This window comes from Silurus aristotelis, assembly GCF_946808225.1.
Source record: "Silurus aristotelis genome assembly, chromosome: 15".
NCBI classification, from domain to species: Eukaryota; Metazoa; Chordata; class Actinopteri; order Siluriformes; family Siluridae; genus Silurus; species Silurus aristotelis.
In genome coordinates this window covers 2,585,785-2,610,418 of record NC_139588.1, presented here as the reverse complement: position 1 = coordinate 2,610,418, position 24,634 = coordinate 2,585,785, and the positions used below count along the sequence as shown (strand labels likewise).

The 24,634-nt window shown below is 38.6% G+C and overlaps 2 protein-coding genes and 2 pseudogenes across 4 annotated transcripts in view; 1 reads left to right on the top strand and 3 right to left on the bottom strand.

Annotated features, from left to right (window-relative positions):
• Positions 1 to 24,634, bottom strand: part of LOC310738041 (uncharacterized protein) — a 924,051-nt gene that overhangs the window by 367,050 nt on the left and 532,367 nt on the right. The window lies entirely within an intron of this gene.
• Positions 1 to 24,634, top strand: part of LOC310738273 (NLR family CARD domain-containing protein 3-like) — a 360,476-nt pseudogene that overhangs the window by 255,415 nt on the left and 80,427 nt on the right. The window lies entirely within an intron of this gene.
• LOC310738232 (histone H2B pseudogene) lies at positions 19,072 to 19,457 on the bottom strand (annotated as a pseudogene). The gene has a single exon. The product of its transcript is annotated as a histone H2B pseudogene (transcript).
• LOC310738266 (histone H4) lies at positions 20,000 to 20,311 on the bottom strand (the record flags this gene model as incomplete). Its single annotated transcript, XM_083563250.1, has 1 exon — positions 20,000 to 20,311. One exon carries the CDS (start codon positions 20,309 to 20,311, stop codon positions 20,000 to 20,002), a length of 312 nt encoding a protein of 103 aa, XP_083419376.1.

Sequence of the window (24,634 nt, the reverse complement as noted above, 5' to 3'; positions counted from 1 at the left end):
TAGTGGAGATGTTGTGGAGGAGAGGAAAGTCAGACTTTTTCTCCCTTTAGAAACTTCTCCATCCTGAACTCCATACTGTGTCCCACTGGTGCCGAACGTGAAAGTGGGTCCTGAAAAAAGGTTTCTTCTCAAACCTTTTCAAGATTTTTATGCCCTTACTCTAGATTCTCACTTCATAAGCGATCTTACCATCATAAGTCCCAGTGTCTTCAAACGAGTACTTCCTAATTAACAGCCAACTTCCAATTTTGTGGTACTATCAATAAAAGTTGTCAAATGTGTCATATTTAATTATAAATGTTATTAAACATATAAAAGCAAGTTTGGACATACATTTTAATGAGTAGAAAAGCCTGTTCTACTTTTATGTCTGAGTCCACTGTAGAACGTGTTCACTGAGTTTGACATCATCTTGTATTTCTACTAATCAGTAAACACACACACAAACACCAAAGAAAGTAAATAATGAAACAAAGCAGCAGCTTCTCCAGAAGTCAGTTCCTCCACAGCCCCAGCAGTCTGTGCTTCCAGCATCTGCAATCAAATTACAAACAGCTAAACCCTCCACCATGATGATACCACGTGGTCATGCAACATCCTCGATTACAGTGGCCAGAGAACTGTGACGAAGCATTACAACTTTATTACACTTTAAAGGAAACAACTGGACTTTGAACATCAATTTTCTCACAAAAACCCCCTATAGACGCCAGAGTACAGCCTAAGAAGGACTGACTGTGTAAAAGGAGCTGTCAGGTTAGAATCAGGGGAGAAAGAGAGAATTTAAACTTGCCCATGGCCTGCATGAGTCTCTTCATAATTATTATAAACATAAACAGACTTGGAAATAAGGATAAAAACTGAAGCATGAATATAAATTAAGTAAAAATAATAATAATGAACTAAAGCAAACTTCAGCAGAATTGAAGAAAAAAATGTTCTTTTTTTGTTATCAGCAGTGTGTCAGTCAGGTTAGATCTCTCAGGATTTTGTGTCCTTATGATAACTTCTGTATCTGATTCTGAACTGACTTCCTGTTCTCCTAGACACAGAACAAACCATGTTATTACCCGAAACATAAACAATACTTTCATTCTGGCAAACTAACCTTCAAAGTGCTTCCTTCTGCAAATAAACTCATTTATCCTTGCATAAGGTTTTCCAGTTTCTGTTTTATAGTCCTTCAGTATAAAAGGCCTCGGGGTCCCAGGAACATTAATGACCTCTGAGCCGACCGGGTACAGAAGTACACAGGGTCCTTTTGAATCCACAATAAGGACAATACATTTGTACACTTTTAATGTGCTTCTATATTTGTTAATGTGTTTTGCACTTTTCAGCCACAATAGCTAAAGCTTAAATTATGTCTAAAGACTATACCAGAGGTCAGAGTACATCCAACATCTAAAGACAGAGTTCAAAACTTACAATTCCACTGCATGGCAGAAGGCAATCAACAGGAAACCTAAAAAGAAAAAAAAAAAAAAGAAAATAATTAAGTTAAAGGCAAGGTAAAGGGAGAGTAACTTGCAATGAAGTTCACATGCTCATTTAGCATTAAATATTACCAATAAAATGAATTAATCCACAACTTTAACAATGAACAATACTATTGGTATTAACTATTGAAAAAAATCTAATTATCATGAAAGTCATGGGAAAAATGTTTGGTGAACTACTTCTTTAAAACTAAAACACGCAGCTTGAATCTGTACTATTCAGTAACCTACACTTCAACGCTGTCTTTTAAAAGATGCACGCGCAGTGCACGCGCTGGTGACATTCAGACGTTACTTTTGTATTTTCGCGCGTTGGTTACAGTTTGACGGTGTATTCAGTCAAAACTTGCGCCCTCGGTTTAAGACAGTTTTTTTTTTCTTCTCGAGTTTTTTTCCTTCCTTCCTTCCAAAATCTCGCAAATGTTTTTTCTTCCTTCCCCATCCCCGCTCCACATCACGATGAAAATGGCTAGATTCAATAACGCATGCTAATTATAGACTAGTTAAGTTACACTGCCAGGTCCCGCATTGTCACGACCGAGTAATCAAATTAACAAAAATAAAGCATTTCTAAATAATTAACCGGTAATCCGAATTTACAGATCTAAAGTGCAAAATGACATTTTAGATGTTGGTTTCCAACACGAGGTGTTCAAAGCTACAAACGGTCCAAAAGATGTTTATGTAAAGACAAGATTAAAAGTTCCTAACATGTTCAGCAAAGTAATATTAATTCAAGTAAACATCATGATTATAACTAAAACAAGGAAACAAAAATATGCCTTAATTAATACCTTAATCAGTAGATGCTCAAACCGTCTTCAGTCCATGAGCTTCAGCAAAGTGTGGGGGAGGGGAGTTGTGCTTCATTGCGCATGCCCAATGAAATGTCTCAAACATTTCGAGTTATATTACCTAATATTTATTTGTAATCTCAAATATTTATTTTAACATTTTACCAATAATTAACTATTTTAGTAAACTCAATATTTTAGTCAGATTTAAGTAAACATACTAGCATTTTTCTAGTAAAGTATACTATTTGACTTTCAACAGAGAATCAGAGACCATTTGAATTGAAAGTTTAAAAGAGCAGAAAATTCCCTCGTGTGTGCTAAAGTACACTGGCACAATATCTGTGTGTACTGAGAAATTTGTCATACATTTTATGTACACATGATCAATTAATGTTCCTTTTTCTGTTGTAGGTTCCGTAACATGTTGAATAAAACCCCTATCTGCCATAAAAGAGCACACAGAATTAGACTTTAATGCATCATTATTAAAGTCTCCCACAAGCACAATGTTATTTGAAATTAAGGGCAGCTGATTAATTAACCTGCCCATATTTTCTGTAAAACTACACAAAGGGTATGTTTGTGGTCTATAAATAACACCAAGCAAAATATCATTTTCAGGAAAATGTGTCAACAGGCATTGTAAATTAAGATTTGGAATTGTTATAATAGTGTTTGGCACTCCACATGTTGTATAAACTCCAACTCCACCGTGTTGTTGTAGTTACAAATCATTGAAAGGAGGACATATACTTGTGTATGCAACACAACGAGGAATACCCACAAAGTTGTAGTTTTTTAAATGTACACTTTCAGGCAGATAGTGTTCTGGCAGCCATGTTTCAGTTACAGCAATACATGTTGGTTGTAAATGTTGACTAGACACATTTTAAATCCTCTTTATGGCAATGCAAACTCTGTACATTCAGTATAAACACAGAAAAGGAACTATCTTGTTCTGTCACCAATGATTCATCATGTGCCATAAAAGATGGCATTTCTTGAAGAGCTTCACAAATCTGATCATTACAGAAAATGGCCTTTTCACTAAAGTCTTTAATTGTTAACCCTGACAAACTCCTTACCCGGCTCAAAGCTACATAACCTGACCAGGTGCAAACACTTTAAACTAACGACAGCAGTATCATAGGTGTAGAATGGAGCAATTTTGCTGCCTCAAATGAACATTGTTTTTGTCTTTTCAATCCCACATGACTATCATCAAACTGAACGTATACAGTTTCAGGTAACTTCTCTTTAGATGAACGTACGATATGAGTAACTACACCACAAACACCAATAACTAATCCATCATCAACATCTATGTTTTTAATTAACATAACACGTGCATCTCTGCCTAAAAGTAACTTTTCTGGCAAACATGTGTTATGAACCTTTACATGATGACCAGCTATTAATTCTATTTTGCCTGTCTTTTTTTTACTCCGTGCATAATCCTCTGCCTCTATCGGTTCAATTTCCGGGCACATTTTTATCACCTGCTTCAAGTTGTGCATATGCACTTTATCATTTGTAGCATAAATGTGTAAAGATACATTATCTTCCTCAACCTTGTCACAACTTGATATGATTACATCATTACATCATCTTTGTTTAGTGCAGTTATTTTGCTTCTTTCTTAAATGTTTAACATTTCAGCAAAATTACTGTCCTTTTGTCTAACAACCTGTGTGAGTTCAACAACACTAAAACAACTCTATAAACTCATTTCAGGTACATCCACATACAATGGTTTTTCCTTCACAGGAGGCAATTGGAAAAAGTCCCCAACAGTAATTACACTCACATTACCAAAAGCAGACAAATCTCCACTCTGTTTAATTTCACGTAATCTTCCATGTATATATGCCAATAATTTATGATCAACCATAGATATTTCGTCTATTAGTATTTGAAGACCATGGAATTTTGCTCGCAAAGAATTTAATTTGTCCTCACCCAATGGTGTGTATGGCAATTTTACATTTGTGCCAATACTAAATATTGTTGCAGCCTTTAAATTGTATGCTGCAATGCCTGTTGGTGCTGTTAAAGCAACACAAATATCATCTGGATTCAAAGAAATCTGAGACAATAGTCATGAAGACTCATTTTATGGCTTCAATTAAATGACTTTTGCCTGTTCCTGCACCACCAGTAATAAACAAATAAAAAGGTTTTGTGTTTTCTCCTCTAATTGTACCCAAACACCACTGCCTTATTTTATTAAAAACAGCCATCTGGGTTTTGTTTAAGGAACAAATTATACTTAACCCTTTAACACGACTCAAACAATTTTTTGTGTAACTGTGTAACTTTTGTAACTTGAACGTTTTTATCAGTCAAATCTGGAATACTTTCATTATCATCTTCTTCTTCTTCTTGGACAATCTCACGTCTAACCTGTTTACATTCTAAATGATCAACTTGCTGCTCAGGACAAAGGGAACACCATGCACTTTCTAATATGCCCTCAGTATTAACAGTATTGTGTGCGGTATCCAACACGTCTGCATCCTTTTCAAATAATGCTCTGTTTTTATTGACTACATTTTAAACCAATTTGACTAATCCATTACCTAAACACTTTCTTTATAAAAGTGTTCATAAGTAGTATATCCCTCTGGTTTTAGTTCCGTATCTGCACGATAAGGAGAAAACAATTGCAGTATACTTTGGTAAAACTTTTCAGGACTCTTAGTCACTGAAAATCGTGCATAACGAACAACTGCAGGCTGAATGTGTTTTTTGTAACAATGAAACCAAGATTATTATCTAATGTCATTTCATTGGGAGACTGACCTTAAGATGTAATACGATACTCAGACGCAAATGTGGCTAAGCACATATCGTCAAAAACACTCTGACGTGGTCTATTCTTGTAACGATCAACCAAACTTTTCATCCACATCTCTTCACTTATTAAAATTTGCGACTGCAACTTTTGCAATGTAGAACTTGCAAATGTAAGAACTTGCAATGGTAAACTCATACGAACTGAATCACCTGTGGGAATAAACTGAACATTTCTGGAACACTCCTTTAAATGCATATTTGTCAACCTATACACTGCCTCTTGTGCACTAACTTCACGATTATGCAAGTATTCAATTCATTTTTATTTGTATAGCGCTTTTAACAATGAACATTGTCTCAAAGCAGCTTTACACAGATAATGTGTTGATTAAACGTAAATATGTTCTTTGTAAGTATGTTTGTCCCTGATGAGCAACTGTGGCAAGGAAAAACTCCCCGAGATGGCATAAGGAAGAAACCTTGAGAGGAACCAGACTCAAGAGGGAACCCATCCTCATCTGGGTTGCACCAAATGTCCATTTAAAGCAGACCGCCGACACCAACTACAGTCCAATCCATCCTCAAAGCACCCGTTCTACTCCGGAATTACATGGAACCACCCAAGGTGTTGATGAGAGACTGTCCCAAGCTGCACAGAAGTGTGAAGTTCCACGGAGGGGAGAGGGGCAGGAACAGTGGTCACTGGAGCCTCAGGAGCATGTTTAACTCGACTGAGAGAGAGAGAGAGAGAGAGAGAGAGAGAGAGAGAGAGAGAGAGAGAGAGAGAGAGAGAGAGACGGGAAGATAAGGATATGGATTATTAGGTGTCCCTATTGGTGTATGAAAGTTAATGTTACTGTGCAGTTTGGACTCCGGCAAGACTCGCTATGGCAGCATAACTAAAAGGGAGAACCAGAAGGTAACACAGACATGAGGGATCTCTGGGATAAGAGACGACCCACCACACCACCGTCAACAAACCCGAGTGAACGTGTGAATGTGAGGGGACGACAGCATACAAATATAGAGTGTTCACCAAACACTCTATATCCATGCTCCCTCCAGATCTGCTCCTTTATCTAAGAAAAATCTACTGATAAAAGGCTTGACTAAATAAATAAGCTTTCAACCTCGACTTGAACACTGAGACTGTGTCTGAGTCCCGAACACTGATTGGAAAGTTGTTCCATAACTGTGGGGCTTTATAAGAAAAAGATCTGCCCCCTGCTGTAGTCTTCATTATTTGAGGAACCAACAGATAGCCAGCACCTTTTGATCTAAGTAGGCGTGGAGGATCATACTGGTAGAGAAGTTCACTCAGATACTGCGGTGCGAGACCGTTAAGTGCTTTATACGTCAGTAGTAATATTTTATAATCAATGCGAGATTTGAGTGGGAGCCAGTGTAGACTGATTAAAACAGGGGTGATGTGGTCATATTTCCTAGATCTAGTGAGGACTCTTGCTGCTGCATTCTGAACTAACTGAAGCTTATTTATGCACTTACTCGGACAGTAAAACGTTACAGTAGTCTAATCTAGATGTAACAAAAGCATAAACTAGTTTTTCTGCATCCTGTAATGACATCATATTTCTAATTTTAGCAATATTTCTAAGGTGAAAGAAGGCAATCCTGGTAATATTATTCACGTGAGACTCAAAGGAAAGACTCGAATCAATAATCACACCAAGGTCTTTGACAGCCGTACATGCTGAAACAGAAACACCATCCAGAGATGCTACGTAATCGGAAAGTTTACTTCTAGCTGCATGTGGTCCTAGTAAAAGTACTTCTGTCTTATCTGAGTTGAGCAGAAGAAAGTTATTAAGCATCCACTGTCTAATGTCCTTTACACACTTCTCAACATTGTTAAGCTGATCTCGCTCATCTGGCTTTGCTGAAATATACAGCTGTGTGTCATCAGCATAGCAATGGAAGCGAATCCCATGTTTATGAATGATTTCACCAAGAGGCAGCATATATAAAGAGAAAAGCAGTGGGCCTAAGACAGATCCTTGAGGAACACCAAACTTTACCTCATAGAGTGTGGAGAACTCACCATTTACATCAACAAACTGATAGGGATCAGTCAAATAAGACCTGAGCCAAGAGAGAGCTGTTCCCTTTTATTCCAACAACGTTCTCAAGTCTAGCAAGTAGTATAGTGTGATCAATGGTGTCAAAAGCTGCACTAAGGTCGAGCAAAACAAGTAAAGAGACAAAACCCTGATCAAAGGCCAATAACAGGTCATTTACCACCTTAACTAGCACCGTCTGTGTGCTATGATGAGGCCAAACTCCTGACTGATACATTTCAAAAATGTTATTCATAAGTAGGTGTGAGCATAACTGCTGTGCTACAACCTTTTCCAAAATTTTGGCTATGAAGGGGAGATTTGATATTGGTCTGTAGTTGGACAGCTGACATGGGTCAAGGTCAGGTTTCTTAATTAGGGGGTGGATAACTGCCAGTTTAAAGGATTTTGGTACAAAACCAGTGCTAATGGAAGAGTTTATTATTTTTAAAACAGGTTTACCTCTGGAATTATCTGTTTAAAGAAACTTGTAGGCAAGGGATCGAGAATGGAGGTTGATGATTTTGATGAGGAAATTAATGAAATTAAGTCATTCTCGTGAATATGAGTAAAACTTTGTAATTGATTGTCTGTTATAATTACACTGCTGTCTACAGGGTTACTTGTAAAATAATTTGGATTTATATTAATCGTTTGGATTTTTTGCCTGATGTTTTCAATTTTATTATTAAAAAAGTTCATTAAATCATTACTACCTATTAATGGTGTGCATGTGAGTGCAGTGCTTTTATTCCCTGTTAATTTTGCTACCGTGCTGAATAAAAATCTAGGATTATGCTTGTTATTTTCTATGAGGGTGGAGAAATATGCTGATCTAGCAGCACTAAGAGATTTTCTATAAATTAGGAGGCTCTCCTTCGATGCTATTTGAAATACTTGTAATTTTGTTTGACGCCATTTCCGTTCTAATTTTCGAGTGGTCTGTTTTAAGGTGCGTGTATGATCATTATACCACTGTGCTAATTTTTTCTCCCTGATCATTTTGGTCTTAAGAGGAGCTACATCATCTAGGGTATAACGTAACATTGATTCTAGGTGTTCAGTGGCCCAGTCGAGCTCTGCAGGGTCAGACGGAGATCTATCTAATATCGTAATTTCTGGAAGATTGTTATTAAAATGCGCTGCTGTAGCTGACGTGAAAGTACGCTTAACACGATAACGTGGTGAAGTAGTAATGCAATGACTGAGGCAAATTTTAAAAGAGATGAGATAATGGTCTGAAATAGCTTCAGACTGTGGAACACCCTGCTATTTTGCAAGTTCTCCCACTTAGAAATCATGGAGGGGTCTGAAATTGTCATTGTAGGTTCATGTCCACTGTGAGAGACATAATCTAAAAAAAAAATCCAGAAATCACAATGTATGATTTTTAAACTATTTATTTGTATGATACAGCTGCAAATAAGTATTTGAACACCTGAGAAAGTCAATGTTAATATTTGGTACAGGAGCCTTTGTTTGCAATTACAGAGGTCAAACGTTTCCTGTAGTTTTTCACCAGGTTTGCACACACTGCAGGAGGGATTTTGGCCCACTCCTCCACACAGATCTTCTCTAGATCAGTCAGGTTTCTGGCCTGTCGCTGAGAAACACAGAGTTTGAGCTCCCTCCAAAGATTCTCTATTGGGTTTAGGTCAGGAGACTGGCTAGGCCACGCCAGAACCTTGATATGCTTCTTACAGAGCCACTCCTTGGTTATCCTGGCTGTGTGCTTCGGGTCATTGTCATGTTGGAAGACCCAGCCTCGACCCATCTTCAATGCTCTAACTGAGGGAAGGAGGTTCTTCCCCAAAATCTCGCAAAACATGGCCCCGGTCATCCTCTCCTTAATACAGTGCAGTCGCCCTGTCCCATGTGCAGAAAGACACCCCCCAAAGCATGATGCTACCACCCCCATGCTTCACAGTAGGGATGGTGTTCTTGGGATGGTACTCATTATTCTTCTTCCTCCAAACAGGTTTAGTGGAATTATGACCCAAAAGTTCTATTTTGGTCTCATCTGACCACATGACTTTCCCCCATGACTCCTCTGGAGCATCCAAATGGTCATTGACAAACTTAAGACATGCCTGGACATGTGCTGGTTTAAGCAGGGGAACCTTCAGTGCCATGCATGATTTCAAACCATGACGTCTTAGTGTATAACAACAGCAACTTTGGAAACGGTGGTCCCAGCTCTTTTCAGGTCATTGACCAGCTCCTCCCGTGTAGTTCTGGGCTGATTTCTCACCTTCCTTAGGATCATTAAGACCCCACGAGGGAGATTGACAGTCATGTTTAGCTTCCTCCATTTTCTAATGATTGCTCCAACAGTAGACCTTTTTTCACCAAGCTGCTTGGCAATTTCCCCGTAGCCCTTTCCAGCCTTGTGGAGGTGTACAATTTTGTCTCTAGTGTCTTTGGACAGCTCTTTGGTCTTGGCCATGTTAGTAGTTGGATTCTTACTGATTGTATGGGGTGGACAGGTCGTTAGCTGACTTTATGCAGCTAATGACCTCAAACAGGTGCATCTAATTAAGGATAATAAATGTAGTGGAGGTGGACATTTTAAAGGCAGACTAACAGGTCTTTGAGGGTCAGAATTCTAGCTGATAGACAGGTGTTCAAATACTTATTTGCAGCTGTATCATACAAATAAATAGTTTAAAAATCATATATTGTGATTTCTGGATTTTTTTTTTAGATTATGTCTCTCACAGTGGACATGCACCTACAATGACAATTTCAGACCCCTCCATGATTTCTAAGTGGGAGAACTTGCAAAATAGCAGGGTGTTCAAATACTTATTGTCCTCACTCTGTATATATATATATATATATATATATATATATATATATATATATATATATATATATATATATATATATATATATATATATATATATACACAGTAGACTCTGTAAAACCCCTGAGCTAAAACTGATTCTGATTGGGTAAGAAGACACAGTAACCAGAGATGTGTGAGTCCAGACAAAGACATTCCGTGTACCTTACATGCTCACATCATAAAGATTGTATAGACATTGAACAGATAACATAGGAATGTGTGTTTAGAGAACTAGTATAAGGCCCATCTTAATACTAATATATATTTTCCCCACCTTCTCCACCTCTTCTCCCTGCAACCGCACCCCTCCACTGCCCTCCCTCTCATTCACACACATGTACTCTGTCTTACTCCTACTGACTTTCATTCCCCTTTTCTCCAGCGTGCACCTCCACCTCTCCAGGCTCTTCTCCACCTACTCCCTACTCCAACCACAAATCACAATATCCTCCACAAACAACATAGTCCATGGAGACTCCTGTCTGACCTTGTCCTTCAACCTGTCCATCACCACTGCAAACAGGAAAGAGCTCAGAGCTATTTATGTGGAAACAGTTAATAAAATGAAACACCTTCTATGACAGAATCTGTTTTATTAGCCAATGTATTTCCTTTAGTCCTAAGATCTATGGTTTCAGCCTCAACCCAAGTACTTCAGGCCATGCCCCACGTCTCTCACAGTAATGCACTTTTATTTTCATTCAAAAAGGTGATTCATTTTGCTCATATTTCTGTAAGTTGATTGAAAGGATAAACCACTTAAGATGAACCATCTAGTTCTCAAGGGGGTCCTTAACAAATAGACAGAAACTACTGTACATAAAGCAAAATAGACAAAACAATTCAAATACATACACAGAGAAAAACTCTCCCAGGTCCAGCCAATCCCCACCACACCAACTTGTTCCCCGAAGAATGTTCAAATACATGCAGTAAATGTACAAATACTAAAACAAAGCTCTGCATGCATTAACATGCATAAACACCTTACTATACACATTACTTTCTATATCTCAGATGTAATTTTAAGCAAGATCAGATTGTTTGAAGTTGAGTAAAAAGACATGCCATAAATGATGAATTAATAATGCAGTGTGATGTCAAATTAAACAAGATTCCACATATAAATATGCTTAATCTATACACTATATTGCTAAAAGTTTGTGGACACCAGGCCATAAGATTTATATGTGATTTTTGAACATCCCATTCCACATTCAGTCTCCATTTGCTCTTATAATAAGCTTCCCTCTCTGGAAAGATGTTCCACTAGATTATGGATTGTGTTTGTTTAGTTTTGTGCTCATTCAGACAGAAGGGTCTTAGTAAAGTCAGGTACTGATGTAGGTGAGGTGAAGAGGACTTGGGTTTAATAGGGTTGAGGAAAGTATTTATGTTATAATGTTTATAATACACTCACACTCCCATAATACCTCACACCTCATACCTGTCTCATACCTGTTTAGAGCATTCTAAAAATACAAGTTCATTTCCTTCGACACAGTCCTTTGTGCACATCCATCTGAAGAAATACAGAAAAACAAAACAGCAAGAGGTTTTTATAGAAGAAGGTGAAGTTCAGTTCTTGTATGTGTAAAGCATCAACAAATTTACTTTCTTTTGGCTTCTCCCATTAGGGGTCGCCACACACTCTGCACATTGTGAATGGTTGAAAGACATAACACAAGTTCCTATAATCCCAGTAGAGCACTCATACTGAACTTCTTGAGTAGAATCACACATTGTTTACATTTCTCTAACTCGCTAAATCGGAAACAGATGTGTTGATTGGACTTCACACAGGAAGTGCTTTGCAGAAGTGTACAATTTTTTTTGTTTGTAAAGAACAATAATAAAAGATGTCTGTCTTGGTTTGGGTTAATAATAATACCATGTACTAAACAATAGATTTTGACACAACTGCAATTGTAAGCACAATGCCACAACACACTTGTGTGAAAATCATAAAAATAAGTTTTTACCATTGATTTTACCAAGAAAATACAAAATAAAGCTGTAGGACAATTTAGATAAAGACCAATTAAAAGTCAACTGATCAATATTTAGAAGAAAACACCATCATTCAGTATCAAACTAAATCTTAGTCTAAATCTTTACTAAATTCTGTTCTTAATGCATCTACTGGACTGTCAGTTTTGTCTAAAGAGTTTCTTTAATTACACATTGGGTTTGGATTTAAACTTAAATTCATCACTGTGATTTACCAAATTGCTGTTGAGGATGTCGACAAACAGTCACGATCATCAAACACTAATGTGAGTTTCCCTCCGTCGAAAAGAACCATCTTTTAATACTTGAATCTTTATTTCTTAAATAACATTCTCTTCATATTCACATTTATCAGTTCATTTTGTCCCCTAATCCAGGTTAATCTTTCACTGAGGACTGAGGAGTCTATATTCAAAAAAATACAGGTAAACATTTTCATATTTCTATTTTAGCTACATTTCTACATGTTTTTATTGCTATATTTTCTATTATAGTTCAACTCGTATATCTTCTATAAGTCTTTTAAGGGTTACAGCCCTGTGTCTCATCCATCAGAAAGTGCAGAAGAGGGGACTTCATCAGAGGTGCAGGTAAATAAGGAAATTTGTATGTCATTTTGGTTCACATTTTGTTACATACACACATTTTGTACGTCTCTAAATGTGTAGATAAACTGAACGTAAGATGTGATGCGTAATTCAGGACATAGCGGAATGCAATGTTGTCGAGTTTAAAAATAAGTAGATCAACATTAAAGCTTAACACAAATCTTTTAGTAAATACTTTAAATATGATCCTTATTTTGTTCTTTTTCCATTTGTTATTGAATATCAACTGGGCCACGTCAGGTTTCTCAAATAACCATGTCACAGATACCAGTTGGATGAACATAGTTGCTTTCCTATGAAGCACAATGTAAGAGGGGCTTTAATGGACGACTTACTGAAGCTGTTAAGGTTATTTAGTGGGGATGCTGCAAGCGTCCCACGTAGCAAGTACATTCTAGAAAAGGTGTTTAAATTGGTTTTGTCTACAAATCAGAATATCCTCATTATTGTGGCATTTGCAGCTCTTACATTGGCTTTTCAGTGTCTAAGGACAGTGGATTAAAATGCCAGATTTGCTCATCAACACAAACTGTGAGACAAAGTGTAGAATTCGGTCAGTTTTTTATTTGTATACCATTGAGGGATCCATTTAAAGCTCTTCTGGAGAATGAATTCAAAAAGATTTACAATGACCAAACCTTTTGTGGAGGAATGCTAAATTCTTGGACAAACTAGACCTTAATGGCAAGATCCAGTAGATTAATTAATTAAAACCACAAAGGTCTATGCATTAAGTGCTGTATGTGATGCTGTTGCACGACCTTTGCTGCAAAATTTCAAACAGTCTTCATCCAGGTGTTCAAGTGAGAAAAGGCACTGGGACTGTGCGAGTGTATCCTTGTTTGGAGGAGATGCCAGACCTTAGAGATCACAACACAACTGTGCAAATAGGTGAGATTGGCAAAAATAACAAACAGAGCATTTTGGTCATAAAAGGGGCATCTCTAATTGTGGACCCAATTTTCACCTGATCAATGGTGTGGTCCCTGATTACATGTATCGTGTGTTGCTGAGGGTTTGGCTGCTAATAGCCACTTCATGGTTTAATTCTAAAAGCTACAGTCAACCATGGTATACTGGTTTGAACAATTCAAGAGTAGATGAAAATCTTTTAGCAATCAAGCTTCCAAGCTTTTTTTCCTGAATCCCACGGTCTATTGTTGAGCGTAGGTTTTGGAAAGCTCCCAAATGGCAGAAATGGCTTTAATATTACAGTTTGCCAGTCCTGAGGGGGAAATGTCCAAACAAGTATCTTTGCCACTGGGTTTTACATGTACATTTTGCTAGGTTCAGACATTTGTCAAGAAGATATTGACCATGCTCATGAGGCTCTGGAGCTTTATGTTAAATCAGTTCAGTCTTTGTATGGTGAAGATCAGATGACCTACAATGTGCTCCTGCATTTGAGAAAGTGTTGAGAATGTGGGTCCTCTCTATGCCCAGTCTGATTTCATGTTTGAGAATTATAATGGCTACTTGCTTAAGCAAGTAAAAATCAGTAATGCAGTACTTCAGCAGATTTACAAAAGAGTAGCATGGTCTTGTGCATTGCCACGCATAGCTAAGGCCTGCTGTATCTTTTAAGTCCCCTGTGTAGAGTGCTAAGACAGGGCAAATGGAAATGTTACATAGCTATCCTGCTGTATCCTGATGTCTCACCTGAAATAAAATCATTCTACATAGAAATGACCTCCAGTAAACATCACATAAGGATCTGTGCTAGATATGACAGAGTGACTGCACTTGGAGTGCCAAAGATTAGTCCTGTGTCTGAAAATGATATGAACACATTACATGCATTGCTAGATGTACCCGTGACGTCTACTGGCAGCTACTACAACAGAAGATTTGTCAATGGAGAAGTCATTCACAGCCAAACATATACAAAGACAAAGAAAATGAACAACTCTTTTTTTATATTAAAAGATGGCAGTATTTTTTATGTTTTCATACCTTCTCTGTGTCAGTGATGACCAACATCGCCTATATGCAGTCAGAAAAATGTGGAAACTGTACAGTGCAGAAGCTGGTTCGAGGATCTACTGTCAAAATATCATTAACCTTTGCAGTTGACAGCAATGATATTATGAGACCATGTGTTTACATTCATTGTTGTTTGTAACAATTCAGAACATATTGTTGTAAATAATCAAAGTTAAATCAAAAATATTGACTATTATTGACTATAGGCATAAAGACCACACGTAGGTGAAGATAAGAGCAAAGTCATGAGTGAAGTACAGATTTCATATTCAATTATCTTTCCCTGTGTTTTTACATCATGAACATCTATAAGGTTTTAGTCATATGTAGGACTTATAGAACATATATGATTAAAAATACATTCATATTATGCATTTTGTATGTGTTTATTGCAGCATATGTGTCCCTCACAATATTCTGTTGGAACATATAAGATGCAAAATAAGTGAACTTTTTGCCTTGTGATTATCAGCCACTGGTTAGTATGTATGTAAACTGTCCAATCAGCGCATGAGTTGCTTAATGTTCTAGCCAATCATATATGATAAGGGGCGGGACATGTACTGATTATGTAGCGCCCATTATGTGACGTCATCACAAGACCTGCCCTGTAGCAAGATACATTATTAGATTTAGATTAGATTAAATTAGATTTAATTAGATTTTTAGATATACAAGATACATTATTAGATTTATTATTATTATTATTATTATCATTAGTATTGTTATTATTATTATTATTATTATTATTATTATTATTAGAAATATGGTTATATAGATTATAACAGATTTGTACAATTTAAATGTAATTTTAATGAAATTTGAGGTAAAATAAAAAAAATAAATCTAAACATCGGCGATTTTTGTAGTAGTAAAATGCCTCCATCTAGTGGTGATATGAGACATTGCAACTTGTCGTCGAGCGGTACTTTTGGTAATTTTGCTCTGTTTCCACACGGATGGTTTTTACTTGTCGGACCTGTGCTTCATGCCAGATTTTAATCAGTAAAAATAAATGTTTAATATTTATTTCTCGGTGGATTTATTTTTTAATATCTGACTAAATGAAGGATGTCGTGAATAAGTTTTTAAATAAAGTTAAAATTTTTGTCCTTTTTTATATTTATTTTTTATAACAATGGACGAGTTCTGAGTTTTTGAGGTTTTTGAAATTTGAGGTAAAAAAAAAAAAAAAAACCTGGACATTAGCTCTAATGCTAACTATGTTGTGCTACTATGGCTCTAATTCAAATTATGGCGTGCTGCTATGGCCCTAGTGGGAAACACTGTTCCGCTACTGTGGCCCAAATTCAATTCATGCTGTGCTGTCCTGGCCCTGATGTAAAACACTGATGTGCCACTGTAGCTCTAATGCTAACTATGTAATGCTGATATGACTCCAATACTAATCATGTGGGCCAACTATGGCTCTAAGTTAATATATGTTGTGCCTCTAGGGCACTGATGTGAAACACTGTACTGCTACTATAGCTCTAATGCTAACTGTGATTCACACCAGGGACCTACCATCACAACATAGGTAGCATTATAGCCATAGTAGCAGAACAATGTTGTGCTACTATGACTTTAATTCAAATTCGGTTGTGCTGCTAGGGCCCTGATGTGAAATACTGTGCTGCTACTATAGCTCCAATGCTAATTATGTTGTGCTGCTATGACTATAATGCGATTTATGTTGGCCAACTATGGCTCTAACTATGTGCTGCTACTATTGCTCTAATCCAAATGATATTGGCGAATGATGGCTCTAAGTCAAATAATGCTCTGCTACTATGGCTCCAATTCAAATTATGTTGTGCTGCTAGGGCCCTGATGTTGAACACTGTGCTGCCACTACAGCTCTAGTGCTAATTATGTTGTGCTACTATGACTCTAATCCAAATGACCTTGGCCAACTATGGCTCTGAGTCATAGTAGCACAACATAATTAGCACTAGAGCTGTAGTGGCAGCACAGTGTTCAACATCAGGGCCCTAGCAGCACAACATAATTTGAATCAGAGCCATAGTAGCACAACATAGGTAGCATTAGAGCTACAGTAGCAGAACAATGTTGTGCTACTATGACTTTAATTCAAATTGTGTTGTGCTACTAGGCCCCTGATGTGAAACACTGTGCTGCCACTACAGCTCTAGTGCTAATTATGTTGTGCTACTATGACTCTAATCCAAATGACCTTGGCCAACTATGGCTCTAAGCAAAATGATGCTCTGCTTCTATGGCTCTAATTCAAATCATGTTGTGCTGTTATGGCCCTAGTGGGAAACACTGTTCCACTACTGTGGCCCAAATTCAATTCATGCTGTGCTGTCCTGGCCCTGATGTTAAACACTGATGTGCCACTGTAGCTCTAATGCTAATTATGTAACGCTGATATGACTCCAATAAAAATCATGTGGGCCAACTATGGGTCTAAGTTAATATATGTTGTGCCTCTAGGGCCTTTATGTGAAACACTGTGCTGCTACTATAGCTCTAGCGCTAATTATGTAGTGCTACTATGACTCTAATCCAAATGATCTTGGCCAACTGTGCTGTTATGGCCCTAGTGGGAAACACTGTTCCGCTACTGTGGCCCAAATTCAATTTATGCTGTGCTGTCCTGGCCCTGATGTAAAACACTGTTGTGCTACTGTAGCTCTAATGAGAATTATGTAGTACTGATATGACTAATTCAAAGTACGTTGCGCTACTATAGCTCTAATGCTAACTATGTTGTGCTACTATGACTCTAATACAAATTATGTTGTGCTGCTAGGGCACTTATGTGAAACACTGTACTACTACTATAGCTCTAATGCTAATTATGTTGTGCTGCTATGACTATAATTCATATTATGTTGGCCAACTATGACTAATTTAAACGATGTTGTGCTACTATTGCTCTAATACAAATTATGTTGTGCTGCTAGGGCCCTGATGTGAAACACTGTACTACTACTATAGATCTAATGCTAATTATGTAGTGCTGCTATGACTATAATTCAAATTATGTTGGCAAACTATGGCTCTAATTTAAAATATGTTGTGCCTCTAGGGCCCTGATTTGAAACACTGTGCTGCTACTGTAGCTCTAATGCTAACTGTGCTTCACGTCAGGGCCCTAGCAGCACAACATAACTTTAGTTAGAGTCATAGTTAGCTATAGTAGCAGAACAATGTTGTGCAGAACAATGTTGTGCTACTATGACTAACTCGAGTTATGTTGTGCTGTTAGGGCCCTGATGTGAAACACTATACTGCTACTATAGCTCTAATGCTAACTGTGTTTCACATCAGGGCCCTAACAGCACAACATACCTTGAGTTAGAGTCATAGTAGCACAACATTGTTCTGCTACTGTAGCTCTAATGCTAACAATGTTGTGCTACTATGACTCTAATACAAATTATGTTATGCTGCTAGGGCCCTGATGTGAAACACTGTACTGCTACTATAGCGCTAATGCTAATTATGTTGTGCTGCTATGACTATATTTCAAATTATGTTGGCCAACTATGGCTCTAATTTAAATCATGTTTTGCTACTATGTCTCTAATTTAAAATATGTTGTGCCACTAGGGCCCTGATGTAAAACACCGTGCTGCTACTATAGCTCTAATGCTAATTATGTAATGCCGTTATGACAATACAAATCATGTGGGCCAACTATGACTCTAATTCAATTTACGTTGTGCTGCTAGGGCACTTATGTGAAACACTGTACTGCTACTATAGCTCTAATGCTAATTATGTTGTGCTGTTATGACTATATTTCAAATTATGTTGGCCAACTATGGCTCTAATTTAAAATATGTTGTGCCTCTAGGGCCCTGGTGTGAAACACTGTTCTGCAACTATAGCTCTAATGCTAATTACACAGTGCTGTTATGACTATAATTCAGATTATGTTGCACTGCTATATAGCCCTGATGTGAAATACCGTTAGCATTAGAGCTATAGGAGCAGAACAGTGTATCCCACCAGGGCCCTAGTAGCACAACATTATTTGAATTGGAGTCATAGTAGCACAACAGTTAGCAGAACAATGGTGTGCTACTATGACTCCAATTCAAATAATGCTGTGCTACTATGGTTCTAATTCAAATTATGTTGTGCTGCTAGGGCCCTGATGGGAAACACGGTTGTGTGACTATGGCCCTAATTCAAAAGATGATGTGCAAATATAGCTCAAAATTAAATTATGTTGTGCTGTTCTGCAAATATAGCTCTAATGCTAATTATGCAATGCTGCCATGACTATAATTTAAATGATGCTGTACTACTGTATCTCTAATGCTAAGGTTTGTTTACTTACCTCGTTATACAAAAGGTCATAGTCAGCGGGCGGGGAGAATTGCTGCCCCCGTAAAGAAGACCGCTCTTTGTATGAAAAAATGGGTGGCTCTTAAAAGAGCCGTTGGTTTTTATCTTAAAGACGGCGTTAACACGCTTTACTTTGAGCTGGTGTACTTGGTGACGGCCTTTGTGCCCTCGGACACGGCATGCTTTGCAAGTTCACCGGGAAGCAACAGGCGCACGGCGGTCTGGATTTCCCTGGAAGTGATGGTGGACCGCTTGTTGTAGTGAGCGAGACGAGAAGACTCACCGGCGATGCGCTCGAAAATGTCGTTTACGAAGGAATTCATGATGCCCATAGCCTTAGAAGAGATGCCGGTATCAGGGTGCACCTGCTTCAGAACCTTGTACACGTAGATAGCGTAGCTCTCCTTCCTTGACTTTCTGCGCTTCTTGCCTCCTTTGCCGGCCGTCTTCGTGACAGCCTTCTTGGAGCCCTTCTTGGGCGCGGTCTTTGCTGGATCAGTAGGCATAATGCTGCTTCTCGAGGAAACTGCGAGAGAATGAAAAAGGACCGCCTCGCCGCCTCTCTATTTACAGACCTGCATTGTAAGTACGTACAAGGGAAAGGAGTCGTATTATTGGTCACAAATCCAAACCTCATCATACAAGGCTCCGCCCTCGTCCCATCCTCTCTCGTTCCCTCTCCCCCGCCCCTGAGCTACGCTTTGTTTCCCTGCCCGCCGTTTTGTGCGCGCACACGCACACGCAAATATGAAGTATATATATATATAGAGAGAGAGAGAGAGAGAGAGAGAGAGAGAGAGACTTTGAGACAAAACTGTAGTGCTTGTGCAACATTTTATCTTATTAGAATATATCTATAATTATTCCAAATTACATTATTCACATACACTTGAGAAAATAGTTATTTCCTCCCCTTCTCCGCCACACACACACACACACACACACACACACACACACACACACACACACACAGAAAAAGAAACAATAGCTCATTTTGTAATATTTGGGTGGCTCTTAAAAGAGCCGTTGTGTTCACGTTATTTGGTAGGTAAGCGTTTAACCGCCGAAGCCGTAAAGAGTGCGTCCCTGGCGTTTCAGGGCATACACCACATCCATAGCGGTGACGGTCTTTCTCTTCGCATGCTCGGTGTATGTGACTGCATCGCGGATGACGTTCTCCAAGAACACCTTCAGTACACCACGAGTCTCCTCGTAGATCAGACCGGATATACGTTTAACACCACCACGGCGAGCCAGACGGCGGATAGCCGGCTTAGTGATACCCTGGATGTTATCGCGCAGAACCTTACGATGGCGTTTAGCGCCTCCTTTACCGAGTCCCTTACCACCCTTTCCTCTTCCAGACATGGTGCTGCTTTCACAAAGTCAAGCTGCTCAATAAAGAAGGCCCGCGCAATGCCCGCCTATTTATTCTCTCTCCACAGGACCTAGTTGAGAACAGGCGAGGGGGCGGACCTAAAACTAACGATCACACAAAACAATGTCTTCAAAGCGAAACGCCACAGCCGTTAACATGCTAGAGTCTTGTACTTCCTCAGGCTTTTTGTCCACACAAACATAGTGATATAGAAATAGTAATAGTCATGTAGTGGAATTGATTTAATTTGGTTTTTGCTCACAGCATGGTACACTCAATGCAGTTCAACACACAAATATTTGAATTGAGAATTATAATTAGAAAAACTGTTTTGACTCAGTTGCAATTTTTATTCCAGTAGAAGTATAAATCAAATTGCAGTTCTTGTTGCATTAAGTAGGCTTTTATCATCATGAGGAATACAAAATATTGCACACACTATGCTTTCAGTTACTTACACACTGTGCCACTACTGACCAAAAAGGTGTAAACCTGATGGGGGACAAAATATTGAGCTACTGTACATATGCAATTAAAAGGTTTTCGCATATCCCAACTCATCTGGAAGCTGGGGTCAGAGCGCAGGGTCAGCCATGGTACAGCGCCCCTGGAGCTGATAGGGCTAAGTGCCGTAAAAAAGAGTGCGTCCCTGGCGTTTCAGGGCATACACCACATCCATAGCGGTGACGGTCTTTCTCTTCGCATGCTCGGTGTATGTGACTGCATCGCGGATGACGTTCTGCAAGAACACCTTCAGTACACCACGAGTCTCCTCGTAGATCAGACCGGATATATGTTTATACGGTGGTGTTAAACGCCTTGCTCAAGGGCTCAACCAGTGCCTTGCTCAAGGGCTCAACAGTGGTAGCTTGGCAGTGCTGGGGAACCGCTGACCTTGTGATCAGTAACCCAGAGCCTTAACCACTGGACTACCACTGCCCTGCTTACACCACTACCAGTAGTAGTAGTAGTAGCGTTAATCTTGTACTATACTTTTCAACACACAAGAAATATAGCATGACTATTGTAGGAATGGCCCATGATTATTATTAATATTAACAAGCATTATTCTCATTTCTATTAATGTGGTACTTTTGCATTAGCAGTAGTAGCAATAGTAGTAGTCGTATTAGTAGTAGAAGTAGTAGTAGTAGTAGTAGTAGTCAGTTATCCATACATCTCTCACATAGACCAGGAGATTATGGTAATATTTGCATCAAGCATCAGAATGAGTGAGCATTGTGTGTACCTACATGGGCTGTAGAACATTGAGTAAATATATGTATATTATTTATCCAATTCAATAGGACGAAGTTTCAGAGACAGATGATGCTTCAGATACACAGTCACTTCTACAGCACAAATATTTTGATGGCACCTTAAAAAAGGGAGAAATGTTCCTTTATTGAGAAAACATATATGCAGATGCAAATACGAGTGCAGGAACAGGAACTCACAAATCATTCGTGAACATCATTCCACCACAGCAGGAGCTGACAAGCTGAGCAAACCCAGTGCGCAATCTGCACTAGTGTCCAGAAGTATATGGACAGGGCCACACACTTTGTCTAGGAGTGTGTGCATCTTTTACCTATGCTGCAAAATATGCAGTAAGGTCTTTATGTATTTGGACAGTGTCACGCTGACTTGTACAGACTGTCAATCAAACTATTATTCTAGAACTTAGCGCATCACAACACATTTTTCTTGGTAACTGCTCCACTGTCACAAAGAGTGTGTATGCTCACTGAGTGCTCACCTGAATAGGAAATGCAGTGTATGCTATATATCTCTGTTTATATTTCCTAATAACGTACCATGTAGTGTAGACAGGCATCATTTGATAAAGTGAACAATTCCTTTGACTTGACTTCGGTAATCAACAAAAGGTAGAGAGGAATGTGCACTTTCTAGATTTGGTCACACAATAGCAGTCAAGACCGATGCAGAACTACACACCATGCTGCCTTAAGCGATCATTATTATTAATTATTTATGGTATTCATCAAACCCTATTCTTAACTCATTCCTCAACTTACTAAGAATAATTATTAGGATCATGGTTGTTAGTAGTAGTAGTAGATGTAGTAGAAGAATTGGGTCTGAGATGAGATCAGAACAAACAAACATACACGAATTACACTTGAAGAAAAAAAAAAAAAGAAAAAAAAAAAAAAGACCAAAAACACTTCATACTAGTGTTTAAGGGTATACAGGGATATTTCTAATAAAGGCAGAGTTCGGTGGACGTTGTAGAGCTTGACTGCCATCGTGTGGCAATGTTTACATGTTGCAGAAAAATGTAGATTAAAGAAATTGATGCTCACATCATTTTGTGTGATTATTGTGTATGGAACAGCCATTTACTCTAAGGTTTCGCATTAAAAGTTTGAGATGAGATCAGAAAAAACAAACACACAAACAAACAAACAACATTCACAAATTAAACCTTAAAAAATTAGTCCAAAAACATTTCATACTAGTGTTTAAGGGTATACAGGGTTTCTTCCTAAAATGAACTGTGAGTCCCTTTTTGTCTCGCTTCGTGTTTATCTAATAGGCCAGTAGAACACGTCATATATATCAAATTGCACTAGTGCCCATAACTATAGTCACAAGTTCCTAGATCATTTGAATATTTGTGTGTGTGCGTGTGTTTGTTTGTTTGTTTGTTTTTTATTTCTTGCTCTTCCCAAATCTCTTCTTTTGTCCAATGTTGCACAATATCCTGGAAAGTGTCGGTATATTTGTACTGTGTTACAATTTGAAGAGAGAAACAGAGTGAGAGTCAATAATGTCACATTAGAATAACATGTGTCTCTCTCTCTCTCTCTCTCTCTCTCTCTCTCTCTCTCTCTCTCTCTCTCTCTCTCTCTCTCTCTCTCTCTCTCTCTCTCTCTCGCTCTCTCTCTCTCTCTCATTTCAGCAGGTTGTTTGTTGAATTTAGCTGAGCTTATACTACAGTTAGCCCTGTCAACAGCTTGGCATCAGCACACATCTCTGTAACTGGACCCTGGACTTGCTTGAACACCTTCACCTCCTCCAGTCCCACACTCAGGGATGCGTATTGTACCCTTACTTATATTCACTTTTCCACTAATGAGTGCTTACCTGCCTAGGCCTTAGAAAGCATCATCAAGTTTGCTGATGACACCACGAATGGTAGGCCTGATCAGAGGTAAAGATGAGACGACTTTCAGGGAGGAGATCCAGCGCCTAGTAATTCACACCAACAGAGATGTTGTGGAGTGTGAATTCAGCCTCAAGTTACTTCAAGTCCTTATCTTCGAGGATCTCACCTGGTCACTGAACTCTTCTCTCTACTTCGCACACCCATGACTTTAGTACCACTCATATTACATCACTTCAATACCAGAAACTTTTTAAATGCGTTTCTTGCACATCCTTTCTGAACTGCTGCTATATTGCTCCTTTGCAGAACACTTTTTCTTTTTCTTTACATTTTTGCTACTCTTCAATTTTGTTCAATTTGTCTTGTCACAACAGGTTCACTGGCGGAGCTATTATGTGTTTTATGGATTGTCCTGCACTGACTTGTGTTGTCTTGCACTGTCTTGTGTTGTCTTTGCACTGTTTGCACCAGGTTGCACACATGCACTTTATGTGGCAAGGACACTTACCAGCCCTGTGTGTTCTGTTTCTGGAATTGTTGTTTAATGTAGCATCAGGGCTGGGATGCGAAGGTTCCGTTGTCTCATTTCACTGTGTACTGCGTCAGCTATATATGGTTGGAATGACAATAAAAGCTTCTTGACCTGACCTCTTGACTTGTCTCAACAACGCCTGTGATTGCTGAGGACACTTTAAAAGTCCTGTCTGTGCTACAGGATACTGGAGAACTTCTACAGCTGTACCATTTCTGTGTGGTACAGCAACTGCACTGCTCCAGGCCCTATAAAATAAAATGGAAAATAAAAATCTCCCAATGAATCATTGGCACTCAGCTCCCCATCTTGGAGAACATTCACAAGAAACACTGTCTGGAAAGGTCAAGTCAAGTCAAGTCAAGTTTATTTGTATAGCGCTTTTCACAACAGACATTGTCTCAAAGCAGCTTTACAGAAAACAACAGTGAAGGTGAATGGTGTGCGTTTGTCCCTGATGAGCAGCCGTGGCGACAGTGGCAAGGAAAAACTCCCTTAGATGATATGAGGAAGAAACCTTGAGAGGAACCAGACTCAAAGGGGAACCCATCCTCATATGGGTGACATTAAGAGTTTGATCATAAATCTTTCAACAATACAGAACAATTTGTGATCATCATAGATCCAGCATCAGCTTCTCCATGCCAG